Source organism: Sceloporus undulatus, chromosome 2 (genome assembly GCF_019175285.1).
Source record: "Sceloporus undulatus isolate JIND9_A2432 ecotype Alabama chromosome 2, SceUnd_v1.1, whole genome shotgun sequence".
NCBI classification, from domain to species: domain Eukaryota; kingdom Metazoa; phylum Chordata; class Lepidosauria; order Squamata; family Phrynosomatidae; genus Sceloporus; species Sceloporus undulatus.
Genome location: NC_056523.1, coordinates 134,112,859 through 134,139,655, shown reverse-complemented (window position 1 = coordinate 134,139,655; position 26,797 = coordinate 134,112,859). Strand labels below are relative to the sequence as shown.

Here is a 26,797-nt window from a genome sequence, read left to right as displayed (position 1 = left end):
CCTATCATCCTGGTCCACAGTAGTGCTAGGAATGGGTCACAAACAGCTAAAATGGAAAAGTCGGGGCTACAGAGAATAAATTTGTGACTCAGTGAAAAAATATAAAGTACCCCCAGCTGTTTGCCAGCAGCAGATATAAGTGACAGGCAGATGCTGGCAGTTGGTGACTGTGGGCCAGCTGGTTAGCCAGGAAAGCACTTCTACACCAGGGTGTTGGCTTTAAGCCAAGCAGAAAAGGGATTCATGGCTGTCCATGAAGGAAGGGATGTTAGGAAGGAGCTCTTCTCCCACTCTGACATCCTATAGGGTGGAAAGAGACTCTGGAAACTACTGCCCAGAGGCCTTCTGGGGATTATGCCCACAGTATTCCTGATGGCAAAGAAGGTGGAGTGGGTGGGTAGGTTGAAGGGTGGATAGATGAGATGAGGAACAAAACATATGCAGCCCCCCGCCCTCTGGATTTTCAGACTCCCTTCTGGACCTCTAAGATTTCAGGAAGCATTCAGGACAGTACAGATCCTTCCTTCCTCTCACTAGGTACAGGAGTAGTGAAAAGCAAACACCATTTTTAACTCAACAGATCTACTGCAAGAATAAGCAACATGTTCCCTCCAGATACTGTTGAACTGCAATTCTCCACATTACCAATGGTGTAGGAAACTGTCAGTGAAATTAAGGTGAAGGGAGTTTCCAAGGAGATTAAGGTTGAACTGAAGGAAGCAACAATCCAATAACATCTAGAGGGCCACATGAAGCCCATCCTTGCCTAGAGACCATATAACATCACTTCGAAATTTTTAGGTTGTGTCTTGATACTCAGTTGACAAGTTGATAGAACCTGAACCTGAGAGAGAGAAATTGCCTTGGAGGTTTGTAGACAGGGTTTTTTTGTGGGGTTTTTTGTTTTGTTTTGTTTTGTTAACTGAAATCACAAGGAAACCCAGGAATGTACATAGTTGAAGGTAGTTTTATAACATTGGGGAATATAAAATACTTCTGAACAAACACACCTCCAACAAGCCTGGAAGATTCTAACTGATGATGATATGACTATTTGATAATAATGAGTTTGGAGAATACCTTTTCCCCAGAGAAAACTCCTTCCCAATTGTTTTCCATTTGAACGAGAAATACAGTAGCTTCAGTAGTATCAAGGAGCATTACTGTCACGTCAAGAGCTTTCATAATACATCATACATAAACATCCAAGTGAAGTATACATAATTGTAAAAAGAGGCCAGCATCTTAATAGTGGCACAGACATATATAATTTGCACTACACATGTGGGATGAATTATTTGCCTCAGGGCAACGTATATATTCTACTGATAACGGTAGTCACAGCAACATCATGCATTGTGCATTGTGCTCTGCAATTGACCAGTGGACATTTGGGTTCCATATTTCATACTGAGGTTACACAATGTGTTTTTCACAACAGCACCCAGTCATTGAAATGTATTGAACAATGTTGCTATTCTACATGGGGATTGCATAGTGCTGGTGTAGCATACCTCCAGATACAGATATTTATGCTACACTGAAGACATGTTGGATTTCAGCCAGAATATGTAGGTCTCATTTAACTTTCTGTCCCAGTTCAAATATCCATGTGACTCCTCAACCCCAACACACATGATGCACAGTACAAAAGTAGAATCATAGAATCATAAAATAGAATCATAGAATCATAGAATTGGAAGAGACCACAAGGGCCATCCAGTCCAACCCCCTGCCATGCAGAAAATCACAATCAAAGCATCCCTGACAGATGGCCACCCAGACTCTGTTTAAAAACCTCCAAAGAAGGAGACTCTACTACACTCCAAGGGAGTGTGTTCCACTGTTGAACAGCCCTTACTGTCAGGAAGTTCCCCTAATGTTGAGGTGGAATCTCTTTTCCTGTAGCTTGCATCCATTGTTCCAGACACTATTCTCTGAAGCAGCAGTAAACAAGCTTCCTCCATCCTTATATTGTTTGAAGGGGTGTCATATTCTTATACAGGGCTATTGTATCATCTCTTAACCACCTCTTCCCCAGGCTAAATATACCTAGCTCCCTAAGTCTCTTCCCATATGGCATGGTCTCCAGACCCTTCACCATTTTGGTTGCCCTCCTCTGGATATGCTCCAGCTTCTCAAAATCCTTTTTGAATTGTGCTGCCCAGAACTGGACACAATATTCCAATTAAGGCCTGACCAAAGCAAAATAGATTGGCCCTATTATTTCCCTTGATCTAGACACTATACGTCTATTGATGCAGCCTAGAATCATATTGGCCTTTTTGGCTGCCACATCACACTATTGACTCATTTTCAGGGTGTGGTCTACTAGGACTCCAAGAACTGTTTCATGTGTCTGTTGTTCTCTCCCATCCTATATGTATGCATTTCAACTCCCCCCCCCCCCCAAGTGCAGTGCCTTATATTTCTCCCTGAAGTTCTTTTTCTTAGTTTTAGCCCAGCTTTCTAATCTATTAAGGTCATATTGAATTTTGATCCTTTCCTCTGGGATATTAGCTACTCCTCCTAATTTGGTGTCATCTGCAAATCTGATAAGCATGCTCCCTATTCTTTTGACCAAGTCATTGATGAAGATGTTTAATAGTACTGGGCCCAGGACAGAAACCTGTGGCACACCACTGGTCACTTCTCCCCAAGATGAAGAGGAGCAGTTGTTGAGCACCCTTTGGGTTCGGCCAGTCAACCAATTTCAAATCCACTTAACAGTTGTATTGTCTAGCCCTCATTTTTCTTGCAAGAATGCAAGAATATCATGAGGGACCTTGTCAAAGGCCTTACTGAAATCATAATATGCTATGTCTACAGCATTCCCTTTATCTACCAAACTGGTAATTTTATCCGAGAGAGAGAGAGAATGAGAGAGAGAGAGAGAGATCAGATTAGTCTGCCATGACTTGTTTTTGGGAAACTCACGTAGACTCTCTGTTTATTGAGCTGCTCTAGAATCTTTCCTAGTTATGATGTCAGTAAGCCAAGACACAGTGAGAGAAAAGTGGCTTTCTGCTTACCTTTCCTCATGCCTTCGAAGCACTTCTATTCTCTTTCCAAGGGAGATGGTTGTAAAAGCATGCCTTTTGTCATGTTAGAAAAATCAGTTTGACAAAAGGCATATTTTTATTACCATTTCACTGTGGAAGGAGAACAGAAGTACTTTGAGAGCATATGAAGCGGTAAGGAGAAACTCATTTCTGTCTCGCTGCATCACAGCTTAATTTGTAATGCAATAAAGCTCCTTTTACCTGTGTGGAATATTTACTGCCTATTTTCTCTTTCATATCTGTTAAACAATTAGATATGAAAGAAGCCACCATGGTTTAACTGTCTAGAGATTGTTGGGACTATATAAAAAATCCAAGCTCCTTTTGAAGCATTTGTCATTGTAGACTTTACATTTAATGAAGGTAAACAAAGAAAGTCTCAGTCTGAAGCTTACTTGGACTTGTTGGGTCACCAAGCCTTCGGAGTCTCCCACTGGAGGTCCTTGAAATTCCTAAGGCAAAAAGGAAATCAGTGTTAGTGGTTAAACATATGCAGGGATCAGGAGATGACAAGTAATAAGTATGGAAGATCTTGTTTTGTCAAAAGGTATAATATCAGATGAGCTTGAGGTACTTTCCAAGCTTACATGTTATGAAATCTATTTAATATAATTCATGAAAGATCTTGTTTGTAATCTCACTGGCAGAATCCTGAATGGCAGCAAGGGAGTAAACTTTAAATACTGAAGCATAGATTCTCAGCATTCTGAGTCAGAAGAAAATTTTCATGATTATACACCACAACCTTCTTTTATCTTGGGCAGATAGCCATAAACGCAAGTATCCCTTGGATTATCAGTGCCACGTGGAAATTATTCCTGGGATGGCTCATGATTTCAGGTTTGCCACCATCAACCATCACTGGTCAATTGTCCCTGAACTTTGAAAAAGATCCTTCTTCATCATGGCTAAAAGTTGTTCATAATCATGACAGAGAGAAATGTGAAAGAGGGAGCAAACACCATTCAAATTAGCCAAAGTTAATGGCAATTGCTACTGGCGGTTCTATTTGGAAAAAGTGACTCATGCTGTAAAAGCTTGCATGGCGCCATGTGTGCCATGTGGCTTCCTCCACTTCCTCTAAAAAGTATTATTAGTACTAAAATGGTAAATTAAGAAAACTATAATGTGTGGCTAAACTACTGGCCTGTTCCCATGGAGATTAAAGTTGAACTGAAAGTATTTTGCTTCTCCAGTTTGGTTTTCTTAAAACTGAAGATAAAGTACAATCTATTCTAACACAGAAATATCTCTTCAAGGTCTCCAACCCCAAACTGAGGTCCACTAGTAACAATGCTAAAGAACTGAGATTATGAGCTTCAGCACCATTTTAGGCCCCCATATCCCAGAGTTGTACGGAGCATCTAATGCATAGAGTAGGACGAGATTATCAAACTGCAACTCCCATCTGCTCTAGTTAGTATAGCCAGTGGTGGGGGATAACAAGAGCTGTCCAACTACATCAGGAGGCATACACAGCCCCCCCACCATGATTCTGTGAAAGCTCTTAACTGCCTCTCTCCCAAGAAATCAGAATATCTGCCAGTAATCAACAGGGAGGCAGCCATTTTGTATGTCCTTAGCATGCATGCTTCTTTGAAGCTGGAAAAGCCCATCAGCTTTGGAAAAGCATACACACACACACACACACACACACACAACTTAAATAACATGGCATGGTAAGGGTTAGGGTAAGAATACAATCTGAAAATGCTCCTCTGTTGAAATAGCACAACCCAAGAACATTCCAGAATATGCCTATATATCACTTCTATACAAAATTATAGTCCTAGGGATGGCTAGCTGATTTGTGGCTGAGCAATATTCCTTCAGACTTTATGACATATGGTTTGGCAACCTCCCTACCATTTTCCACTGTTCAACAACACTGATAACTGACTCCACTTCACTGGATATTTCTGTTTGATTCTAATCATTTAATATTCTAATCAAGACTCTGAGTCTGGCCTTCAGTAGCTCTAGGCACTTATGGAAGCCCGCCTCTGACTTCAATTTGCCTTAGTCCATTCAAGCAAGAAATGAAATCTAACACACAAAACTGGTAGGCAAGTCAAGGTTGCAGACAAGGCTGTGAAGGTTGTCTTGTCCCCAACAACTGCAAAATAGACATATATTGAACCAGAAGCCTTTTTCAGGATGAAGAAATACCACATCATGAATCTTTGTGCCCATTTTACATCTATTAAAGCACAGAAGCCATGCCAAGAAAAAAAAACGGACTCTGAAAATTACATCTTCTGAAATACTGTCTTTATCTGTATCCTGTTTTTGCATTACAACTTTACACCACTCTAGAAAACACAAACAAATGTGGTAGCATTTCACTTTCAGGTAAAAAGCAAGGGCTGCAGTTCTAGATCAACTTCTTAGTAGATTCTCCCAGATTTGAGCACTCCAATCCTGATTTTCCAGGCACTGCTGCAAACAACAAGGGGTCTGCCTTCCTGCTGATCAGGACACACTATATTTACGTTTCCACTCCTCTCTTTCCAGTGATCTCCACTGCAATAGTCAGAAAGCAGAATCCCTGTCTTAATTCTTCTTCATACCAGAGATCATGGGAGGTATCTGGAAACGTCAGTCTGCTGTGTCCTAATCAACAGGAGAACAGATCCCTGTCACTTGTAGCAACAGCAGCCCACTAAGTCCAGACTGAGAGACATTGGCGGGTTACAAACGGCCCTCAAGGGGCCGTTTTCCCGCCGCCGCCATTCGCTGCGTAGGGAAGCCCCAGCTGCCAGACCGCGAGGCTTCCCTGCGCAGCAAAAAAGGAGCGGCGAAATGCCGCTCCTTTTTGGAACGTGGAAGTGGCGCCGCGAGGGGTGGAGTGCGCCCTCGCGACGTCACTTCCGCCGCGACACGTCTGGACGCACAGCGTCCAGTACGTCAAAATGGCGGCGCCCATGTGGATGGGCGCCGCGAAAAAGTACGCGCTCCGCGCGTACTGGGAGGAAGGGCCGTCAGGAAGGTAAGAACCTTCCTAACCCTAATACGGCCCTTCCTAACCCTAGTACGCGCGGAGCGCGTACTTTATGGCGGTTTGTAACCCGCCTTTCATACTCTGTGGCAGGGATTCCCAAACTTTAGTCCTTCAAGTGTTCTGGACCTAAGCTCCCAGAGGTCCCAGCCAACTTGATCAACAGTCAGAAATGCTGAGAGCTGAAGTCCAAAACATCTGTAGAAGTTTGATGATCCTGCTGTATTGTATATGTAGGGAACATAAATATGAATCAGTCATGAATAATTGTGATTATGAACTTCAGTCAAATTATACAACTTCCCATTGGTCATTCAGGGCAGGGGGAAACCTTGGGATTGTAACTAATGGTATTTTTGGACTGGAGCAGGGTTAGTACTTTGATGGAGAATTACCAAGTGCTGAGGTCTACATTGTGGAGGGAGGCAATGGCAAACTACTTCTGGGTATTCCTTGCTTATCAAAATCCTATGAAATGCATGGTTTTACCATAACAGGCAACTTGAAAGCATACAGGGGTAGGGAATTTGACTAGACCCAAGGTCTGTGTTGCACTCCAGGCTCTACCCCATGAGTTGGATGATGTCAGAGGCTACCTTGTCCTTCAAGTCCTTCAAGGTTTAGTGGAGCTGCTCCCTCAAATCTGGGTTGGATCCAGGTTTAAATGCATGCAGTTGACTGCTGGAGGCACACAATATGGAAGCATCTAAAACCATCTGAAAATGCTACATAAAGGGCCAGGTGACCTTACTGAATGGTGGTAGGATGGTGCAAGAGAAAAGCCTTTAAAATCAGATGGAGACAACTCTTAGAACTTCTTAATAACACATCTCCTCTGGAAATCTGGTCATATTTCCCATTCACAATGGTGGTGGTAGGCTGAAGTTTCTAGAGAACTATCACAGCCCAGTGTCATGACTACAGTTTTGGAGATCAGGGTTCAAATCCTTTTTGGCTGTTAAACCTGTTGGGTAACCTTGGGCATGTCACACTTTCTCAACCTTAGGGGAAGGCAATAGCAAACGTCCTCTGAACACATCTTGCAAAAATAAAAACCCAACCCACCTCATGATAGATTCGCCTTAGGGTTACCATTTAAGTCAGAAACAGCTTAAAGGCACACAGCAACAACAATAACAACAAGAGGAAGATTTCTGGGTAACCCAAAACTATAGAGCCCCAACAAAAGTGGACTCATTCAATCAACTGTTGAATGATAAGTCAACACTAAGTCTAATGGCTTCAGTGGGTCTACTCTAATTAGGACTAAAATGGGATTTAGCACACCGTTTCCAAACCCAGATTGCATGTACAGCGCTGTGTAAATTTACAGCGCTTTATAAATAAAGGTTAATAATAATAATAATAATAACTTTTCTTTTCCACAAGAACATCATGTTTGAGAGTCCCAACCTTATTTGCATCTTTTCCCTAACAATAATAATCTAAAAGCAGTGAAACTGCAGAAAGCTCTACCTTTCAGCACTGACACATTGAATGCCTGAGGGTCAAATTGCATGTTACATAATTCAGAGTTCAAGCTTTAGCTGGCCATATTAATTTTGAAGGAGAAGCAGCTCTGTGGGAAGGAGACTATTTGGAGTGAGGATGAAAACTGGCTTTCTGAAGAAAATTGCTTCCTTGTGACTATTGATTCCCACGCCCATTTTGTTTACTGTGCCAGGCTTTCAAGCAAATACACATTGGGTGGAGAAATTTTCAGTGGGAAACTGGTATAGAATTGGCTGAAAACCAGAGCTGGGGAAAGGTACTTTTTGAATGAAAACTCTTAGAACGCCCTAAACAGCAATGGTCAGTGGCCACATTTGCTGGTGGCTTCTGGGTGTTGGAGTCCAAAAGGTAACTTTCCCAAGCTCTGCAGAAAAGTGCAAAGAATGTAACATGAGAAAAAAAAAATACTGTGAATGAGAATTCAACTGTTTTGTCATTTGGCTGCCCTTTTCTTTCGCCTGCAAAAGTTCAAACAAGCATTTCCCTTTCATTAGCACTAAAACTAAACCAACACAAGGAATAGGCAAAGTCACACAGCTGCTCCCTAGCAGTAATCAGAAACACTCACTAAAAATGTACAGTTTCCCAGCCGCTGAGTAAGGAAGATACTTGCCAAATCAAAGCCAAGCACAGCTGCATTGAAAACACAAGCCATGTGTGTTGGGGACAATTTGGGTTGCCTTCAGCCTCTGATATCCTCCCTGGCAGAAACATGGTGCATTTGCAGCTCACTTCACAGGGAGGAGAGAAAGCGGTCTCACCACTTGCTGCTCTGTCTACTTGGTTTAGATCAGCAAATACTGACACTGGCCTGACTGACTGCCCAGCTTGCAGCCCTCTGACTTGCTTTTTCAGTACAGCTGCAGCGGAAAAGATGAAAAAACTAAGGTGGAATCCTGCTTATTTTGAGTTCAACAGAAGATTCCCCACTGATTTCAGTGGAGCAGAAACAGAGCCCTGAACACTTGCTATCCCATTTTTCCCCATACACTCATTTTAAGGGCTCATATAGGCCAGAATCCTATTGGTGATGAATGCAAATTCTGGTGTATGTTTTTTAGATGACACTGCATAAACAGATACCTTGTAATTCCCAACTCAAAAGCAACCAGAACAACCCTGTAGCTCCCCATACATTTTCACTGCCCCACCGCATAAGTGCAACTAGAGGATCCCACGATCACCTTCCTTCTTCTTGCCATTGGCAATGTGTGGGGTTGTGTCAGGGCACCCTTGTGCACCCAGGTAAGAAAGAACACCTTTCTCATCACTCACTGGCCTATTAGTGTGCTTAGAACTGCAACCTTCAAGTTACATTAACAGGGCATTGGACAATAAGCTCTTTCAGAAATCCTAGGGTAGAATGAAACTTATATAGATTACAGTGCTACCTCGGGTTACGAAATTAATTCGTTCCACGGCTCCGTTCGTAACCCGATACATTTCGCAACCCGAAAAGCCGCTGGAAAGCCGCTAGCCGCGCTTTGCGTTTGAATTTCGCGCCGAAATAAATTTCGTAACCCGAAAAAAACATCGTATCCCGGAACAGTTTTTTCCAATCTAACTTTTTCGTATCCCGGAAATTTCGTAACGCGATCAATTCGTATCCCGGGGTACCACTGTACAGATATTTATAGTAATAGGATTCTTTCATATACATTTCTTCTGAACTTTACTTTTCTCTACTCTTTCCAGATAGGACAGCACTACTTTTGCACTGTAAAAAGCTTTCAACCATTTGCATTATAGTATTCCCGTCCACATATCACCCAACACAATGTTTCTTACTTAATCTACTTCGAATGCATATACCACCCACACTTTCCATACATACATAAACATCTTACACTCTCTGAATAATTAAACAAACATGACACAAACATGACACAAACACATCCCTTCACTTCCAATCTCCAAATAATGAATTTATTTAAATTCTTTTTATATTTCTTCTTTATTCTCATCTTTTTTTACAAGATCTTATATTGCACTTATACTTCCCCTTTATTTTTTCCTTTATTTTCTATAGTATCGCCTTTTAGAACAAAATACATCCTACAGACTAGAGAATTGGACCTTATTTCAAGGCATTATCTTAGTCGATCAGATTCAGCTTACTCAGAAGACCAACCTTGTGTTTAATCAGAAAGAAAATCTAGCTATGATTAATCTTACTGTCTGGGCTGCCTACCACCTTGGGTAACTTAAACCTGTTTGGCCTCTGTTGTAAGATGTCAACATGCCCAAGGTCACCCAATAGAAATGTGATGGTAGGACTCTCCTGTTTTTTCAGTAATCTATCTGCTGTGTTATGATGGCATATCAAAAATATGGCTCCGTCTAGTAAAGTTCTAGGTTCTCTTTATGAAATCATGGGTGCTCAACTTGGTCACTGTGATTTCCATGTACATTGAAGGTTGAGATTAATGCACTGCTCTTTTTTTAAAAAAGAAGAAGAAAGGAATTCTTAATATTAAGAAAAAGCTATAACAATTGCAAAAATTGAGAAGCCAAACAGGTTTAAGTTACACACGATGGTAGGCAGCCTAGACAGTAAAATTAGTCATAGCTAGATTTCTTTTCTGATTAAAAACAACCCTGGTCTTCTGAATAAGCTGAATCTGACTGAGTAAGAGAATGCCTTGAAGTAAGGTCCAATTCTCTTGTGGCATTAGTTTCTGCTGAGTACATGCAGCTTCTAGACCAAAGCATTCTGGGGAGTGATTCAGTGACACACACACCTCCCGTTTGACTTCCAAAGCCTGCTGTTTTAATCCTGGACACACAATTTACTGCAATCCTCCTTGATCAAGAATGGTGACAAAAGATTCTGACAGGGTACATGTGAGTTAAATGGCAACAACCTCAGAAGGTCCCATAAACACTTTGGTGAGGAAAAACTTTACCAGAAGAACTATACTCCAAGCTGGACCTCTCTTATCCCAGAAGAGCAATCGGAGCCTCTTCTGCTTGCCTAGATGAGAAACATAGGGGGGGAATATTCACTCACATATGGAGATACATTTAACCTGATTTTTTAAAAAAAAAATCTGAACATTAAGGAATTGCTAGAACAAATTACAAAAATGATGGAATCAAACCAAGGGACAGCCAGCCTGGATAGCAAGATCAATTTTGAGGGAATAAAACTAAATTTTAATCCGAATGTCTTATATTTCCCTGGAAGCCTTCACAGTCCTCAGACTCCCTCTGCTGTCCTGCATCTCATTTTACTCAGTTTTGTGTTGGGAGAACTGACTTCTATATTAAGCTTATTTTATTTCACCAGCTGAAAACCTCCTTCATTCTGACATCTTGGAGTGCTTTCTAACACAAAACAGCAATGTGTTCCTTAAAAGAAGCAAAAGACTTCGGAAAAGGCCTTTGCTCCACATTTCTTCTTTTACAAGTTCAACAGATGCTTGTGTTTTCCAGCTGTGGACTTTCCCCACTATTTCACTACTTCTCTTTCAGACATGTTTTACTCTCTGCTTTTTTCCTGAAAGACCCAGATTTCCCTGTGTCTCTCAAAACATCAGCTAATGCTGCTGTAGCATTCATCACCAGAATGATGCTACTTCTATGTACTAAAATATCATGAGAAGTTATGTCTCAACTGCTCTGTGACCCTTTCAATGCTCAGCCTCCAGAAAGCAAATGTTGGATTTTCCCAGGGGACAATTTATTTATGACAGTTCCCACTTTTGCCTTGCTTAGACCTATCCCTCACTAACTGTTCATCACTCACATCAAGGAAATAAAGGATACCACTGGAACCTATTTCAGTATTAGCGCAGGAACATGCAAATCAAAGTATCATAGAATCATAGAATCATAGACTTGGAAGAGATTGCACGGGCCATCAAGTCCAACCCCCTGCCATGCAGGAAATCCAAATCAAAGCATCCCCAACAGATGGCCATCTAGCCTCTGCTTAAAGACCTCCAAGGAAGGAGACTCCACTACACTCCGAGGGAGTGTGTTCCACTGTCGAACAGCCCTTACTGTCAGGAAGTTCCTCCTATTGTTGAGGTGGAATCTCTTTTCCTGGAGCTTGCATCCATTGTTCCAGGTCCTGTTCTCTGGAGCAGCAGAAAACAAGCTTGCTCCCTCCTCAATATGACATCCTTTCAAATACCTAAACAGGGCTATCATATCACCTCTTAACCTTCTCTTCTCCAAGCTAAACATCCCCAGCTCCCTGAGTCATTCCTCATAGGACATGGTTTCCAGACCTTTCACCATTTTAGTCACCCTTCTTTGGACACGCTCCAGTTTCTCCACATCCTTTTTAAATTGTGGTGCCCAGAACTCGACACAATATTCCAGGTGAGGCCTGACCAAAGCAGAATACAGTGGCACTATTACTTCTCTTGATCTAGACACTATACTTTTATTGATGCAGCCTAAAATTGCATTGGCCTTTTTAGGTGCCGCATCGCACTGTTCACTCATGCTCAACTTGTGATCTACTTGGACTCCCAGATCCCTTTCACATGTAGTCTCATTCAGCCAGGTGTCCCCCATCCTATATCTGTGCATTTTATTTTTCTGCCCTAAGTGCAGTACCTTACATTTCTCCGTGTTGAATTTCATTTTGTTAGCTTTGGCCCAGCTTTCTAGTTTATTCAGGTCATTTTGAATTTTGATCCTGTCCTCTGGAGGATTAGCTATTCCTCCTAATTTGGTGTCATCTGCAAATTTGATAAGTATGCTCCCAATTCTGTCATCCAGGTCATTGATAAAGATGTTGATTAACACTGGACCCAGGACAGAGCCCTGTGGGACCCCACTGGTCACTTCTCTCCAGGATGAAAAGGTGCCATTGTTGAGCACCCTTTGGGTTCGGCCAGTCAACCAGTTACAAATCCATGTAACAGTTATCTTGTTTAGCCCACCTTTTATAAGCTTGTTTGCAAGAATGTCATGGGAAACCTTGTCAAAGGCCTTACTGAAATCAAGATATACTATATCCACAGCATTCCCTTCATCTACCAAGCTGGTAATTTTGTCAAAGGAACAGATTATATTTGTCTGGCATGACTTGTTTCTCTGAAACCCATGTTGACTTTATACATAAGTAATACATAAAGAGCCATCTCACCTACAACAGTGATGACATTAAAACTGAATTACCCTAAGGCTGCTGCCACACTCCAGAAGTAATGCAGTTCAACACTGCTTTAACTGTCAGGGCTCCATCCTATGGAATCCTGGCAATTGTAGTTTGTTGTGGCACCAGAGCTCTCTGGCAGAGAAGGCTAAATCTCACAAAACTATAAGCATTAGAATTACACAGCACTGAGCCATGGCAGTTAAGGTGGAATCAAACTGCATTAATTCTGCAGTGCAGATGCAGCCTAAATACTCTGGGGAACCTTAACTTAAAGGGAGCTATCCAAGGTACTGAAACCTCTCCTACCAAAATGTTCAGCACTTGGTTAAGCCTAGGGCTGGTTTACTGACCCCAGTAAAATGAAAGCTGCTTACTGCCATTTCTTCCCACCCAGTCCCCACAACAGTTTTTTTGGGATGTGTGTGGAGTGCAGAAAGGGAGATCACCCTCTCCCCACACCTGCTGGATCCTGTTGCTCTGGAAATGGAAGTCCTGTCGAGGAATCCATCTCCTAATACATTTGTTTTCCCTGACTGTGTTTTTAAATATTAAATAAATAAGTACAGTGCACTCGCATCATATGTGGACGCACCATATGCGGCTTTCAGCATACGCTGAAAGCGGCTAGGGAGCCCGTGGGGTGCAAGGGGTGGTGCGTCCCATTAAGAATAATGGGGCGTGTACCTGTGGTACATGTGCACCGCTGCACCACCACGCCATGCATGGGCCCCATTATTTTCAATGGGGCTCGAGCATACGCATTTTTTAATGTGTGTGTGTGTGGGGGGGGTGTCCGGAACAGATCTCCTGCATAAAAAAAGGGCGCACTGTAATACTTGAGGGAAGTTATTGATCAAAACAGATAAAGGTATCATCAATAACTTCTGCCCCAGTGTATCACTATCTTAGCTAAACATCATGTGTGCAGCCAAGCATCCACTTATCTCATTTTACCATAATGTCCAAACTGGCAAACTATGATAAGAATGGTGGCTCCAACCTATTTTTAAATACTGATTATGCCAATGAAGGATTCACTTGAAAAACAAACCAATCCTCTGGAAAATCATTTTTGTCAGGACTGTGGCATTGAAAAAAAGAGATGGGTTTCCTTTCCCTGTTTCCTCCATGATCCAGAGATTACTCAGACTTCCCTGTGTCACCTATTGACTTAAAGAAAATGTGTGTGTTAATTGGTTAATTGCATTCACAGAATTGGCATCATATCTACTTTGCCATTTGGACCAACTAAAGAGGGAAAGTCAAATGTCTCCTCTTGGGAATTAATGAGGAGTGTGAGCACAATTGGCACTGAGCTAAGAATAATTTCCAGTAGACGAGGTAATATACTATCTTCATAGCAACCCACCTGCACATTATGTGTATCTGTATATGGTTGGGTAGGTGTGTGAGGATATTCTATGGTGTAAATATGACATAATTGCCGTTGTCACTATAGAGCGATTGGTGCCTTTAATTCATGATTAATGTAGAAGTGCGTGTCATCACCAAACCCCACTTCAACTGATATTTTCTGATATTTTCTGTGTTTCAGTAGGAGTGGCTGTTGGTACTGAAAAAGAAACCAGAGACATATTTCAAAGTGCTCAGTTGATGAGTGTTTTAAAAGCCTAATGTGTTTTGGTCACTATATAATCTCAATTTTCTGGACAAACAGAAAACATGCTGAGAGTTCCTGCTCCACAAGTTCCTGTAGTTAGATTCAAAATACTCCATGAAGAAGACTTGAGGATATGTAAAGGGCAAAATATGCTGGACCTTTTTAAAACAAACAAACAATAAAACACCCATGACTTGAACACTTTGAGGCATGTCCTCAATTTCTTCTGTGACTTTTATTTGGTGTTCCTCTGTTTTTGTTTCTTTTCTTGATATTGTCTGCTAGGTTAGGAGTGTAAAAATTTTTCCTAATTTTTCTCAACATTAACATATTGAGGCTTGGTGCAGACCATGGCAGACACCAGAGTGGAGCAAAACATAGTGGCAGTGGCCAGCCGGCAGCAGCAGTGGTAGCCCAGACACAGTGGCTGCAATGAAAAATATGGCCGTTGCAGAGGAGGTGGAGGTGCCAGAAACCATCACCAACTACACCTGCAGCAAGTGCAAACTGGTAGCTCTCTTGGAAAGAAGGTCAGTGCACTACAGCTACATTTTGAGTCTCTTCAGTGCATCAGAGAACATGAAGGCTTCCTGGATAGAACACAGGGAGAATTAATCCTATAGAACCAACAGTTCTGACAAACTGTCAAAAAAATGAAGAGGCCTGTAACAGTGAGGAAACACCCTGGAGGAAAGTCACTGTCAGGAGCAGACTGTACAGAAGTGTTTTAGAACCTCTCCAACTAAGCAAGAGCTTCTTACATCTTCATGAGGATACCAGCAGTGAAGAAACTCAAAGAGGAAAATAGCAATAAGAGATATCACATGCCAAGGAAGGAGTCAAGGTAATTGCCAACTGCAACAAAAAGAAAAGAAAGGTGCTGGTTGTTGGGGATGTGTTGCTCAGAGATATAGGATGTTATCAGACAAGGGAAATTGGAAGTATAATCCAATGGCAATCCGAATGCAATCATGAGGTTTAAGACTACCACACATTGGGTGATAGACTATCACACGCAATTTCGGGCAATGGGAAGTCAGTCCAAATGCAATCATGGGGTTTCACATTATTGCATGATAGACTACCACATGCAATTTCAGGCAATGACAAGCTATTTTTGGGCAATGGGAAGTCAGTTCAAATGCAATTTGAATTCACGTAAATTCGTTGAACTAGTGAATTCACATGAATGCGTTCTGGCCCCACTTTCTTTTCATTCGAAATTAAGAGAAATTCTTCCCATGTGATAAATTCCATAGAGGCAGCTTACATGATGACTTGAGAAGTGTGCTGTCTTAATGGAGCACATATCCATGATGTCATTGACAACTTGCCAAAACTATTTAAAAAAAAAAAAAAGAGCAGTACCCCCTTTCCCTTATTCATGTGGGATATCAACAACATGACCAAGAACACCTTCTAGCAGATAACTTATAACTATGAAGCTTTGGACAGGAAGCTGAAGAGGTTTGCGGCACAAGTGGTATTCTCATCAGTTTTGCCAATGAAAGATAGAGCATTACATAGTGACAGGAAGATGCTAAAAGTGAATGGCTGGCTATGCAGATGATATGGACAGGAGAGTTTGGTTTCTGGGACAATGGTCTTCACTTCTTAGACAGAGGACTACTGGCTACAGATGAGTTGCACCTCATGAAGTCTGGGAAGAATGTCTTTGGTAGCAGCATGACCAGTGGCATCACTAGGGGAGTGCGGGGGGCGGGGGGTTCAGACCACACCAGTTGACCCCCAAAGGGGGGGGTGACACCACTTCTCCTCAAACACCTGTATTTTGGTAGAAACGTTGTGGCATTTGCCTGTATCTCTTTAAAATGCTTTAAGAGATGGTGGGAGTGAGGTGAACCTCAGTGGGAGAAGAAAGAAGGGGCTCCAGAATTTTGAATTTTTTTTCAAAATTCCATTTTTTTTTCAAAATTCCAATTTTAAATAAAAAATTGATTTTTTAAAATATATATATATATATTAACATTTTCTTTACAAACATTACATTTTAACCAAATCTTCACTATGTATATATAAATACATTTAGGTTATGCATATGATATTGTAATGTGAAGGTATAATTTTAATTTAGCTAGTTGTTTAAGTCACAGCTATTAGCATTACATTCAATGGTACTATATGGGAATTATGATTTACGAGTAACATTAGTGCAAAAGAGCATTACTAAGAATTTTATAGGATGTGAAATGGAAAGAGGAGGTCAATGTGGGGGGGAGCGTTTGACACCAGGAATTCCCACACCAGGTGACACCAACCCTAGGGATGCCACTGAGCATGACAAGTCTGATCGTTAAACCAAATCCTTGGGGGGGGGGGGGTTGGAGATGATATCAGCCACAAAAACCAAATCCACAGGTGCAGAATCTGAGTAGTACTTCATGCAAAAAGGACTTTGGGATCACTGTTGATCATAATTTGAACATGAGACAGCAATGTGATAGTGCAGCAAGAAAGGCAAATTTTATTTTTGTCTGCATTAATAGAAGCATAGGACCAGTACACACTGGCCCTTTGTGACGCCCTCGTCACGTGCTAGGGCTGCCTTGGGGTGGTGTTTCCACATGCTCCTCAACCCTAGCACATGACTAGGGCGTCACAATGGCGGCGCCCTTTACACATGGGCGCTGCCATGTTACACCATTTTTACGTTGCTTGCATAATGAGTGTGTTAGCGGCGCACTGTGGTGCACATGTTATGCCACAGCCGTGGCGTAAAAAGAACCCGCTTTTCGCGGGTGACTGCAGCTTCCTTGAAGAGGAAAAACAGGCGCCAGCAGGCTGCCCTTTTTGGTTGGTATATACCGTCCCTTGTTTCCAAGTAGAGGAGAGCAAAAGACCCAGTATATGCTGTGCTGGTTGGGTCTTATTTGGAGTACTGTGTTCAGTTCTGTATGCCTCATTTTACGAAAGATATAGACAAGTTGGGGCAGATTCAGAGAAGGGCAACAAGAATGATATGAGGTATGGAAAAGAAAACATAGGAAAGATTGAAGGAGTTGGGCATACTTCACTCGGTAAAGAGAAGGTGATGTGATCACACTTTTTAAATACCTCAAGGGCTGTCACAATGAGGAAGGGGCAGGCCTGTTCTCTGCTGTCCCAGAGGATAGGACCAGGTATAATGGTTTGATGTTACAGGAGAGTAGATATTGATTGAACACAAGCTTCTTGACAGTAAGAGTGGTTAGGCAACTGAACCAATTGCTTAGAGTGGTGGTGAGGTCTCCCTCTCTGAATGTCTTCAAAAGTGGCTGGACAGTTACTTGCTGGGGATGATTCAGCTGGAGATCCTTCACACAGGCAGGATACAGACCGCCCAAAAGGGCAGTCTGCCGCTGCCCTAGTTTGCTGCGTGAGGGATCCACAGCAGACAAACCGCGTGGCTCCCTCGCACAGTAAAAAGAAGCTGCAAAAAGCGGCTTCTTTTTCCGGTGCCGTTGTGATTCCACAAGATGCCAGTGGCACACTTGTGGCATCATAAAGGTGCCAAGACGTGCGGACACTAGGCGTCCGGCACGTCAAAATGGAGGCAACCATATGTACAGGCCGCCGCCATTTTAACACCCTCATCATGTGCGAAGGGCGAGGGGCGTTTGAAAGCGCCACCCCTCACATGTGATGGGGCGCTTCATAGCGCCCATTTAAATATCGCCAGAGTTGGGGGCTGGACTCCAAAGCCCATGAGGCCCCTTCCAATTCTATGATACAAAGATTCTATGACTCATTGTCTCACCCTGTTGAAAATGCAGGCAACTGGTGTGTGATTTTCCCCTCAACACCATGCAAGAGTAAAAACAGAACAATGCCTTTATCATTTTTTTCCCTATTCTTTGTGTAAAATACATAGGATTTTTAGGTGCAAAAATACATTGTTTAAGGAGAAAAAGATTTTACAGAATTTTAATTAAGTGCTAAAGTGAACAAGGCTTCCCAAAATACACAAAACTCTTTCATCTTTTTCCAAAAAGTGGGAAAATTTAAATGCATAAAAAATGAAATTAGCAACATCCTTAATGCAGAAGGTTGTTCTACATTGCTACTGCAGGTATACAGGAGTGTCATTTTTTTATACTTCTGTACGGCTTGTGTAGTCCCTATAAACACAGCAGGACCACCCGAGTGACTTCTGAATTGGGGCGGGGTGTTATCAGTACGCTGATGACACCCAGATATACTTTTCCTTGTCTCAGTCTTCAGTTTTGACTTCAGATGGCATCTCACCTCTCAATGGCTGTCTTAAGGCAGTAATGGATTGGATGAGGGAAAACAAATTGAAGCTGAATCCAGACAAAACGGAGGTACTTACGGTATCGGCTCCGAACCCAGGTATCGGGATACAACCACCAGTCCTAGAAGGGGTCACACTCTCCTCAAAGGACTGTGTTCGCAGTCTGGGGGTGCTCCCAGATTCGTCGCTTCACATGACAAATCAGGTGAATATGACAGTCAGGAGCGCTTGTTATCAGCTTCAGCTGATACGCCAGTTGCGCCCTTTCCTGGAAGTCAGGGACCTTGAGACTGTAGTACATGCGCTGGTAACCTCACACTTTGATTTCTTCAATGCACTCTACATAGGGTTACCCTTGTGTTTGGTCCAGAAACTTCAATTAGTTCAGAACGTGGCAGCCAGATTGGTCTCCGGTACATCCAGAAGAGACCATATAACACCGATCTTAAGATCACTCCACTGGCTGCCCATCAGTTTCCAAGCTCAGTACAAGGTGTTGGTTATCACCTTTAAAACCCTCAATGGCTCGGGTCCAACCTATCTTTGGGACTGCCTCCTTCCATATAATCCTCCCCTGCACACTTAGATCCTCAGGGAAAATCTGCTGTCTACGACCTCCCAGAGGACCTTTTCAGCTGTAGCTCCCAGATTGTGGAATGTTCTGCCGGACGGGATCCGTCATATTACCACTCTGAACAGCTTTAAAAGAGCTATAAAGATGGATCTCTTCCTGCAGGCCTTTCCTGAATAGTTCTCCGGCTATCAAAAGGAAAATCTAATTGCTGACCTCTGACTTCACCACAGTTATTGTATTGTTTTTAAGTATGTTTTATGTTTTAAATTCTACATTGTTTAATTGTATTTTAAGGGGGGTGGGTTGAGGGTTCAGACTGTATATTTTTAATCTTGTAAGCCACCTCGATTGCATTTTGTAGAGAGGCGAGATATAAATAATAATAATAATTATTATTATTATTATTATTATTATTATTATTATTATTATTTACTTTGCTAAACACACTCTTGGAATGAAGCAGAGCTAAATGGTACTGCTTTAATCACAGTGCCTTGAGATGTGTGCTAGAAAAAAATCATGCTTCTTATCTTCTTCATTTTCTTGAAGCAATCATCAAGTCACAGCTTTTGAAGGCTATTGTGATGGTAGTACAATAATCCTTGTAAAAGATTAAAGGGAAGGAAAAGGTTATCTGGGAAGGTAACTGATAAGGAAACCACAATTACATCCCTTGTGTTGAGAGGCAAGCTCAACTATGCTGTTAGAAGACCATGCAGAGAAGATAAAATGTATGTTAGATATAAAGGGACAGGAAGGAATTAAAGACACATGTGGTAAAAGCAATGGAAACCTGAACAGTCCAAGATATAACCAGGAAATCTCAAATTAGGATACTTCAGTAAGTGGAGTGATATCTTTCTGTAAATTTGCAGAAGAAGACATCCCAGCTCCTATTCTATGGCAACTGTTTTAGATCTCTTAAAGGAAGAGAAGGGAGGCTTTGAGGAAGCACTACTAGTTATTAATGCCATCAAAGAGTTGAGCTGCTTTTTCACCATGGATTTCTCACACAAGGGGGGGGGGGGGGGCAAAGGCATGGAATCTACTTGGGATGGATGGTTTGTAAAAAAACAAAAGAAAACATCAGGTTTCCATTTGTCTTAAAACATCGACTCCAAAGAACAGCAAAAACCAGATGCATCAAGACATGAAACCATCTGGAAGACAGGAAGTGATCACTCCAGCTTTGTGGACAAAGGGACTGGTCATCAATGCCAATATATTTAATAAGGCATTCATTTAGTAAAAGGATGGGCTAAGTGTGCTTTTTCAATGATGTTTTTGCAGCCTTTGATCCCACCTACTCCCTATATTGTTTTTCCTCTCACCCTCCTCGGCAAGACAACTCTTTTAGAAGCCTGTAAGAGAAGCAACTCACCTTTTAAATGGTTGCAAGGCCCAACATGTACTGTTCATTTAAAAAAAACAAAAACCCTTCAAATCCAGATGTGGATTTCCAGCTATTTCTGTATTTTGTTTTCTGGCACTTTTTGGCAGCCAATGCAGCCCCTGGAAAGTCCCAGAGACAAACAAAACAAACAAACAGACAAACAAAAAAACTGGTACTCAGACCTGTCACAGTTGCCCATTTCTTGGTGTCATCCTCTGTGTTACCAAAGAGGCAGAGAAGGGCTGTGGCTATACAGGCTTTCAGCCATTATAGAACCCAAAGCTATACCTTGCCATTGCCAGACTGGTGTGGGCTCATGCAAGTTGGGATCCAACTACAGCTGGCGTGTCACAAGTTCTCCAGGCCTGATTTGAGTTAGAGGCCAAATCGCCGCATCTTGTGCCAGCTAGTATCCTGCATTAATTATGCATTGTGTGAAACATTTTGACTAGGACTAGCCTCCTGCAAGTGACCTATGGAAGTGCAGGTCACAGTACACATGCTGAGTTTTTGGGAGGATACTTGTATCCAGCTGACAGTGGCAGAAACAAGTTGCACATGTTGGGTCATTGTGCATGTGGCAGCACATTGAAGTACACAGAGTAACATATGAATGCTCACAATGTCTATAAATTGTCTCTGCACACTGTACATTGCAATTGTGCAATGAGTTGTCAACTGTGAACATTGATCATTAATTCACATAGGTTACACTATGTTGGTTTGCAGTGCTGGGTTGCATAATGCAAGCCCAATGGTTTCTATTGGCAGATATTTATGCTATGGTGAAGCAATGTAGATTCTTGATCTAGAGTTGTTTTAAAGCTATATTAAAACTAGACTGGATAAACGCTGAATAAAATTGCATCCCTATACTTTAATTGGAGGTGGGGAACTTGCAGCCCTCCAGATGTTCTTGGTCTCTTGATCACTTACTCTGAGCCATGCTAGTTGGGTTGGGTTTCCCTTTCTTTGATTTAGAGGAGTGTGCAATGATCCATCTAAAATTTACATGTGGCAATTCAGTAATCTTTCCAGAGCAATGAATTATAGTTTACTTCAGAAAAAGGTGCTTCAGACTGTGCAAGTATTCTTCAGCTAAGAAAAATGGCCAGAACAGTGGCTGACTTCTATCCAAGTCCTAAATATCTGCTGCCAATGTTATACTTTTTGATTCAATGCTAACCTAGCAATTAACACCCTCTAGCTACCCAACAAAGCTTGGACTGAACCTCTGGTTCAGCAAGTATATCTGGCCAGGAACAGTTACAGCCTGACAAACCTCCACCTTTGGCTCAGAGGTAGATCTCTCAGCATTCAGTGTGGTTTAGTTTATCCTAGAAAAGTGTGTATAGGCCTGTTGCCTCAATCACTGATTCTTATTTCTGTTTCTCCCAGGTCTCAAGAACAACAACTCCCATCCCAGCCATCTTTTATACAGTAATAAATCCATCAGTGTTCCTTTTCCAAAGCAAGGTTTATTTTTTGCGGGGGGGGGGGGGGGGAGCATTGTTATATCAACTCTGTAGCTTTCCCAGACCTTTTTTTAAAAAACTACATAACAAATTTAAATCAGGCTCAGCCCCAGAAAAGAAGAACTCCCAGAAGTGGAGAGAGAAGAACTAAATAAAGTTTGGTGGGAAATGGTTTAGATCAGACAGCTGCCTCATCAAAGAATAAAACCCAGTCTTCCTCCCCACCCACCCTGGCTCCCCCCAATTCACCAAATGGTTGCTGCAAGTCATCCCCCCCCCCACTTACCAACTCATAATGTCTTGCAAATCAAAACCAGAACAAGGGCTTATGTGTGGAAACAAACACCTTGGCTTACACAGAAAAAGGATAACGGATGCTTTCTTGGGGAGTATCAGCCTCCACAAAGCCCAACCATTTTACTCAATTATAATTGGACCTGACCCAGCCAATCAGGGGGTTGATTATCTTTTTTTAAGTCTTGAAGTATGTATTTTAAAAAATGGGGTGGGGAAGGGCAAAGAACATCATTCTCAGATCATTTTGTCTCTCTTTGTATCGTCTTGATGATGACAGTGAAGTGGCTGTAAGGAATAAGGGAGGAAACAGATGTGTTTCCAGCCATGGGTAAAGTGCCTGAGTACCAGAGCTTGGAAAAGTTACTTCTGGGGAGTACAACCCCCCAGCATTCCCAGACATCATGCCCAATACATGCATTTTCCATGCAAGATGCCCACAGAGCTATCACATCCACAGATGTACACCCCCTTAGCTAGGCCACTGATTACATGCAGGCTAATTTGATATCCACAGGTTAAGTTCATTTATATATGATGTTAATATAGAGAGCATTTACTTGGATTAGCACTTTAGTGTGCATTTATTGAATGTATTTATTTCAATTACATGATAAATTTCACTTGTTGTACTTATTTCATCCTGAGAGATGAATTGGCATTAAAAGGGCAGGAAGTGTGTGTGTGTGTGTTTGTTGTGTTTATGTATGAGAAAGAAATACTCTTGCAAGGGTGGATTTTTTGGTTGTTGTTTTTTTAAAGGATATGTCTGCACAGGAACTTTTTGCATCTCTCCTTTGGTGCTTTACTATGTGAAGCCCAAACTCAAATTGATAATTTTGAAATAAAGAGATGGTGTTACTGTTGGAAAATTTTTGCATTCTCTTTCCCCTCCTTAGATAGATAGGGATTTCCTGCATGCAAACTTTCCTCTGTCTCTCTCATTCAAACTAACCATGTGATTTAGGTTATCCCCTTTGGGACTAACAGACATTCTCTCAAGATTTTCAACTGAGTTGTTTGGTTTTCCATCTTCCTCCTCTTTCAACTTTCTTTGGAAAGATTGTGAAACAAAGGTGCATTACAGACCACCCGTTTGGGGTGGCCTGTAGGCGCTCCTTTCCCCGCCTGATTGGGGCCTCAGCTGCCAGAATGGCAGCCTCTGAGGCCCTGATCTGCTGCTTTCCAGGCCATGGGGAAGCAGCAAAAGGCCGCTTCCCCACGGCCTGGAAAGGGGTGTCCTTGGGGCTTCATGCCCCAAGGACACCTGACGGCGGCAGGGAGGAGGAGAAAGGGGCCGCTTGGCCCCTTTCTCCTTTGTGTCACTGGCGCAGCCGTCTAAAGGCTGTGCCAGCGACGCAAACCACGGAAGGAGCTCCATTTTGGAGCTCCTTCGTGTGCCGTGGAAAGGGCACTCTATGCACCCTGACGCGGCACAAACATGTCACATCCGCGCTGCCCCATTTGGAGGCGGCGCATTCGTGACGTCGTAATGGCAGCCCCCGTGTGGAACAGGCATTTTGTACGTCCTGGGTACGTATTAGGGTTAGGTGCGTGTGTAAGGTACGCACTTTGCCTAACCCTAGTACATCCCCAGGACGCACTTTACGTCCGTTTGTAAAGGGCCAAAGATTTCTTTTTACCTGAACCATTCACTAGCTAGATTAGGATATAGCCTTTATGTATATATAGATTAAGGCCATTAATAAACTTTTGTTTGAACTACAAGCTACTTGTGTTGTTTTTGGGGTCAGTCTCAGTTCTTATGGAAGCATTATTAGACAAGAGCACATTTCTGCTACTCTGCTGATTTAAAGCAAAATGCTGCTCCTGGGGCAATTGTGCAACTGCCAGACCCATGATGGCACTGTCCTCTCCTCCTCGCTGTTCTCCTCCTTGCTGCTATTCTCAAGTTTCCTGTCTATGTTTTTTTCTTCTTTTTTTTCACTTTTACATTAAACCGTGGCAGCAGAGCTCCAGAATTGCATGAGGAATAGAGAAATGAAAAAGAAGGTGTAGCAGAAGTTGGGTGTCTGGAGCCTGCCCTTAGTGCCATGTTACCTTATCCAATGTATTTTCCTTTAATTTTAATACAATATTCTTTCTAAAGTTCAGGGTGGATTTTGTATTCTGTGGGGGGCACAGCTGGACAGCAGAATCACTTCTTAGGGAAAACCTCCCCCTCTCTCACTCTATTTTTCTTTCTTTGTGGAAGAAGGAGTAAGTAGCATTTGGGAGACACTATACAGAGAGGAGGTCCTACAATGGACTGATGGCAGCAGTTGCAGGTGGGGCAACCAATCCAAGGGGATAAGGGACCTGTGCAAAAATACAGCCCCAAAGGTATGATGGGTAGGGCATAAGAGCTTAAGAGAGAGGGCAGGAAGAGAGCAGCCTCGTTTGTCCAAATGAGAAGAGAGGTGAGCGATGGCTGCGCTACAAATGGTATGTTACCATTTTATTTTCAATTGCATGACTCCTGTGAGGAGAAGAGTTGTGTAGAAGAGTCCTGAGTCACTGAAAATTGTTCACAGTTAGTACTCTTATGTTTGCGGTGTTTTCATTCCCCTAGGAACTTTGTAAGCCTTTTCTTTTATGTGGATGCATAAATTGTTTTTCTAACTGCTCAAATGAATGAAGTATAGTGCAATGCTACAAATTTGGGGACTGGGGGAGGGGGGATTCATGGGGTGGCAGAATTCATATTTGGGAAGGGCAATGCTCTCATTTTGTTGCCCTCCTCACCCCTCTTGGAAGGACTGGAAGCCTTGTTCTTAGGCAGCCTTGCAAACAGTAGTACCGTGAGGAGAGGATCAAACTGGACAAGATGTCAGCTCAGTGGATGCAATTGAGTTAATTGAGTGAATGCACATTTGTTGTTACATCAATAGCAGCCAAGGGTAAGGCTGAGCAGCCTTCAGAGCATAGGGAATAGGGAGGGAAAGTAAGACTCTTTTTCTCTCACTGCCACAGTCCTGACAGCAACTGCTTTCCCAAAGAGAGAAAAAGATTGCCTCTTGCTCTGAAATCATTTTGTCCAGACTTGTTTTGCATGTCAGTGGGTTGAGGTGTATATGTGGGTACAAAATCTTGGCAGTTTCAAATGGGCTTACCTTTAACAAGGAGGTCCCTGAGGGGTTATGTTTTGCTATCTGCCCTCTGTAATTCAGCAGTGCTCCCTTCTACACTGGGACAAGGTGCCCCAAGGGAATGACACTGCTTCATGATCTTTGTACGTGGATAGTCCACTCACTGACATAGTTTTGGGTCCCAATTTGGCAGGGAATCCTCTGCTGTCCCACTTTTTCAGTTGCTTTTAAAATATCCCAGTTTCCCTCTCCTCACTCCCCCCCCTCCATCCTCAGCTTACTTTAGTTGCTGCAAACTGAGTTCAAAGGGCAAAAGTAATTTTCACTCAATTCTGCAGGGGGAAAGAGTAGTGGCAAGAATAGGACAGCATCTTGGCTCAGGCAAAAACAAACTGCTCCAGCCTCCTAAGGCCCTGTGCAGACCAGTGAAAAGCCCCAGCCTGTGGGCAGTGTCATTCCCAGAGTCATTGCATAGCATCAACATACTCGATGCCATGCCCCTGCTGCCAGGGCACCATTTTGGCATGTGCCAATTTACATGGCATGTGCCATGATGATGCCACCGTGGGGCAATGCCCAAACGGCGCAGCGTGGAAGCGGCATCATCATGGTGAGCCGCTGTGCCTATGATGCCCTTTCCAGGGAGCCACTTGGGACAGCTTCTTTTTGCTCCCTCCAGGGAGTGGATCAGTGCCACTGTGTGCGGTTGTTGTGTCACCAATCTGGGGCAAAAAGGGGCAGCTGCATGCCGCCCATCTGTATAGTTTCTTAGTTTGTCTGTTCTACCTCAACAAGTTAATGATGATTTAATTAGATAAGAAATCCAGTAGCAGTCTTTGTTTTCTTATAATATTATTACAGGGCAAAAAATATAGATATGGACTAGCATATGAAACATAGGAGATGAAAGGATCAAATAAGATATCATATAGAGAAATATAAGATAAGAATTGTATCAATGTGCAAAGAGTGGTCAAATAAGAAACTCATTATAAAAATAACAAAGACTAGGACACATAGGTAGTGAGGAAGTTAGAATGTATGTCGTTATTTTAAGTGGGATTAGGAAAAAGCTTGTAGAGAGAAGAGATTGGCAAGAAGGTAAAGTAAATAACTGAGGGTAGGAGTAAGTGTAAGAAAGTCTGAGAAGGTAGAAGAGTGATAGGGATAAGAAAGAAGGTGAAAGAGGAGTAAGAGTTGGAGGAATGGTTTAGAGGGAGAAAGGACAAATACGAGGTCAGGAAAGTAAAGGTAGGAAGTAGAAGAAGGAAAATTTATGGAAGTGTGAAGCATTTGAATGTATTTGAGTGAGTTTGGTGTTAAATGGTACAACAACAACAACAACAACAATAATAATAATTTATTTATTTATATTTCCCACTTCTCCCTACGGATCGAGGTGGGATTACAA

At 42.4% G+C, this 26,797-nt stretch overlaps 1 protein-coding gene across 1 annotated transcript in view; it reads right to left on the bottom strand.

Annotated features, from left to right (window-relative positions):
• Positions 1-26,797, bottom strand: part of SEPTIN9 (septin 9) — a 337,055-nt gene that overhangs the window by 274,270 nt on the left and 35,988 nt on the right. Inside the window, exon 2 of the mRNA XM_042448795.1 lies at positions 3,458-3,514. Within this exon, the coding sequence (XP_042304729.1) occupies positions 3,458-3,514 (57 nt within the window). The remainder of the gene's footprint in view (positions 1-3,457; positions 3,515-26,797) is intronic.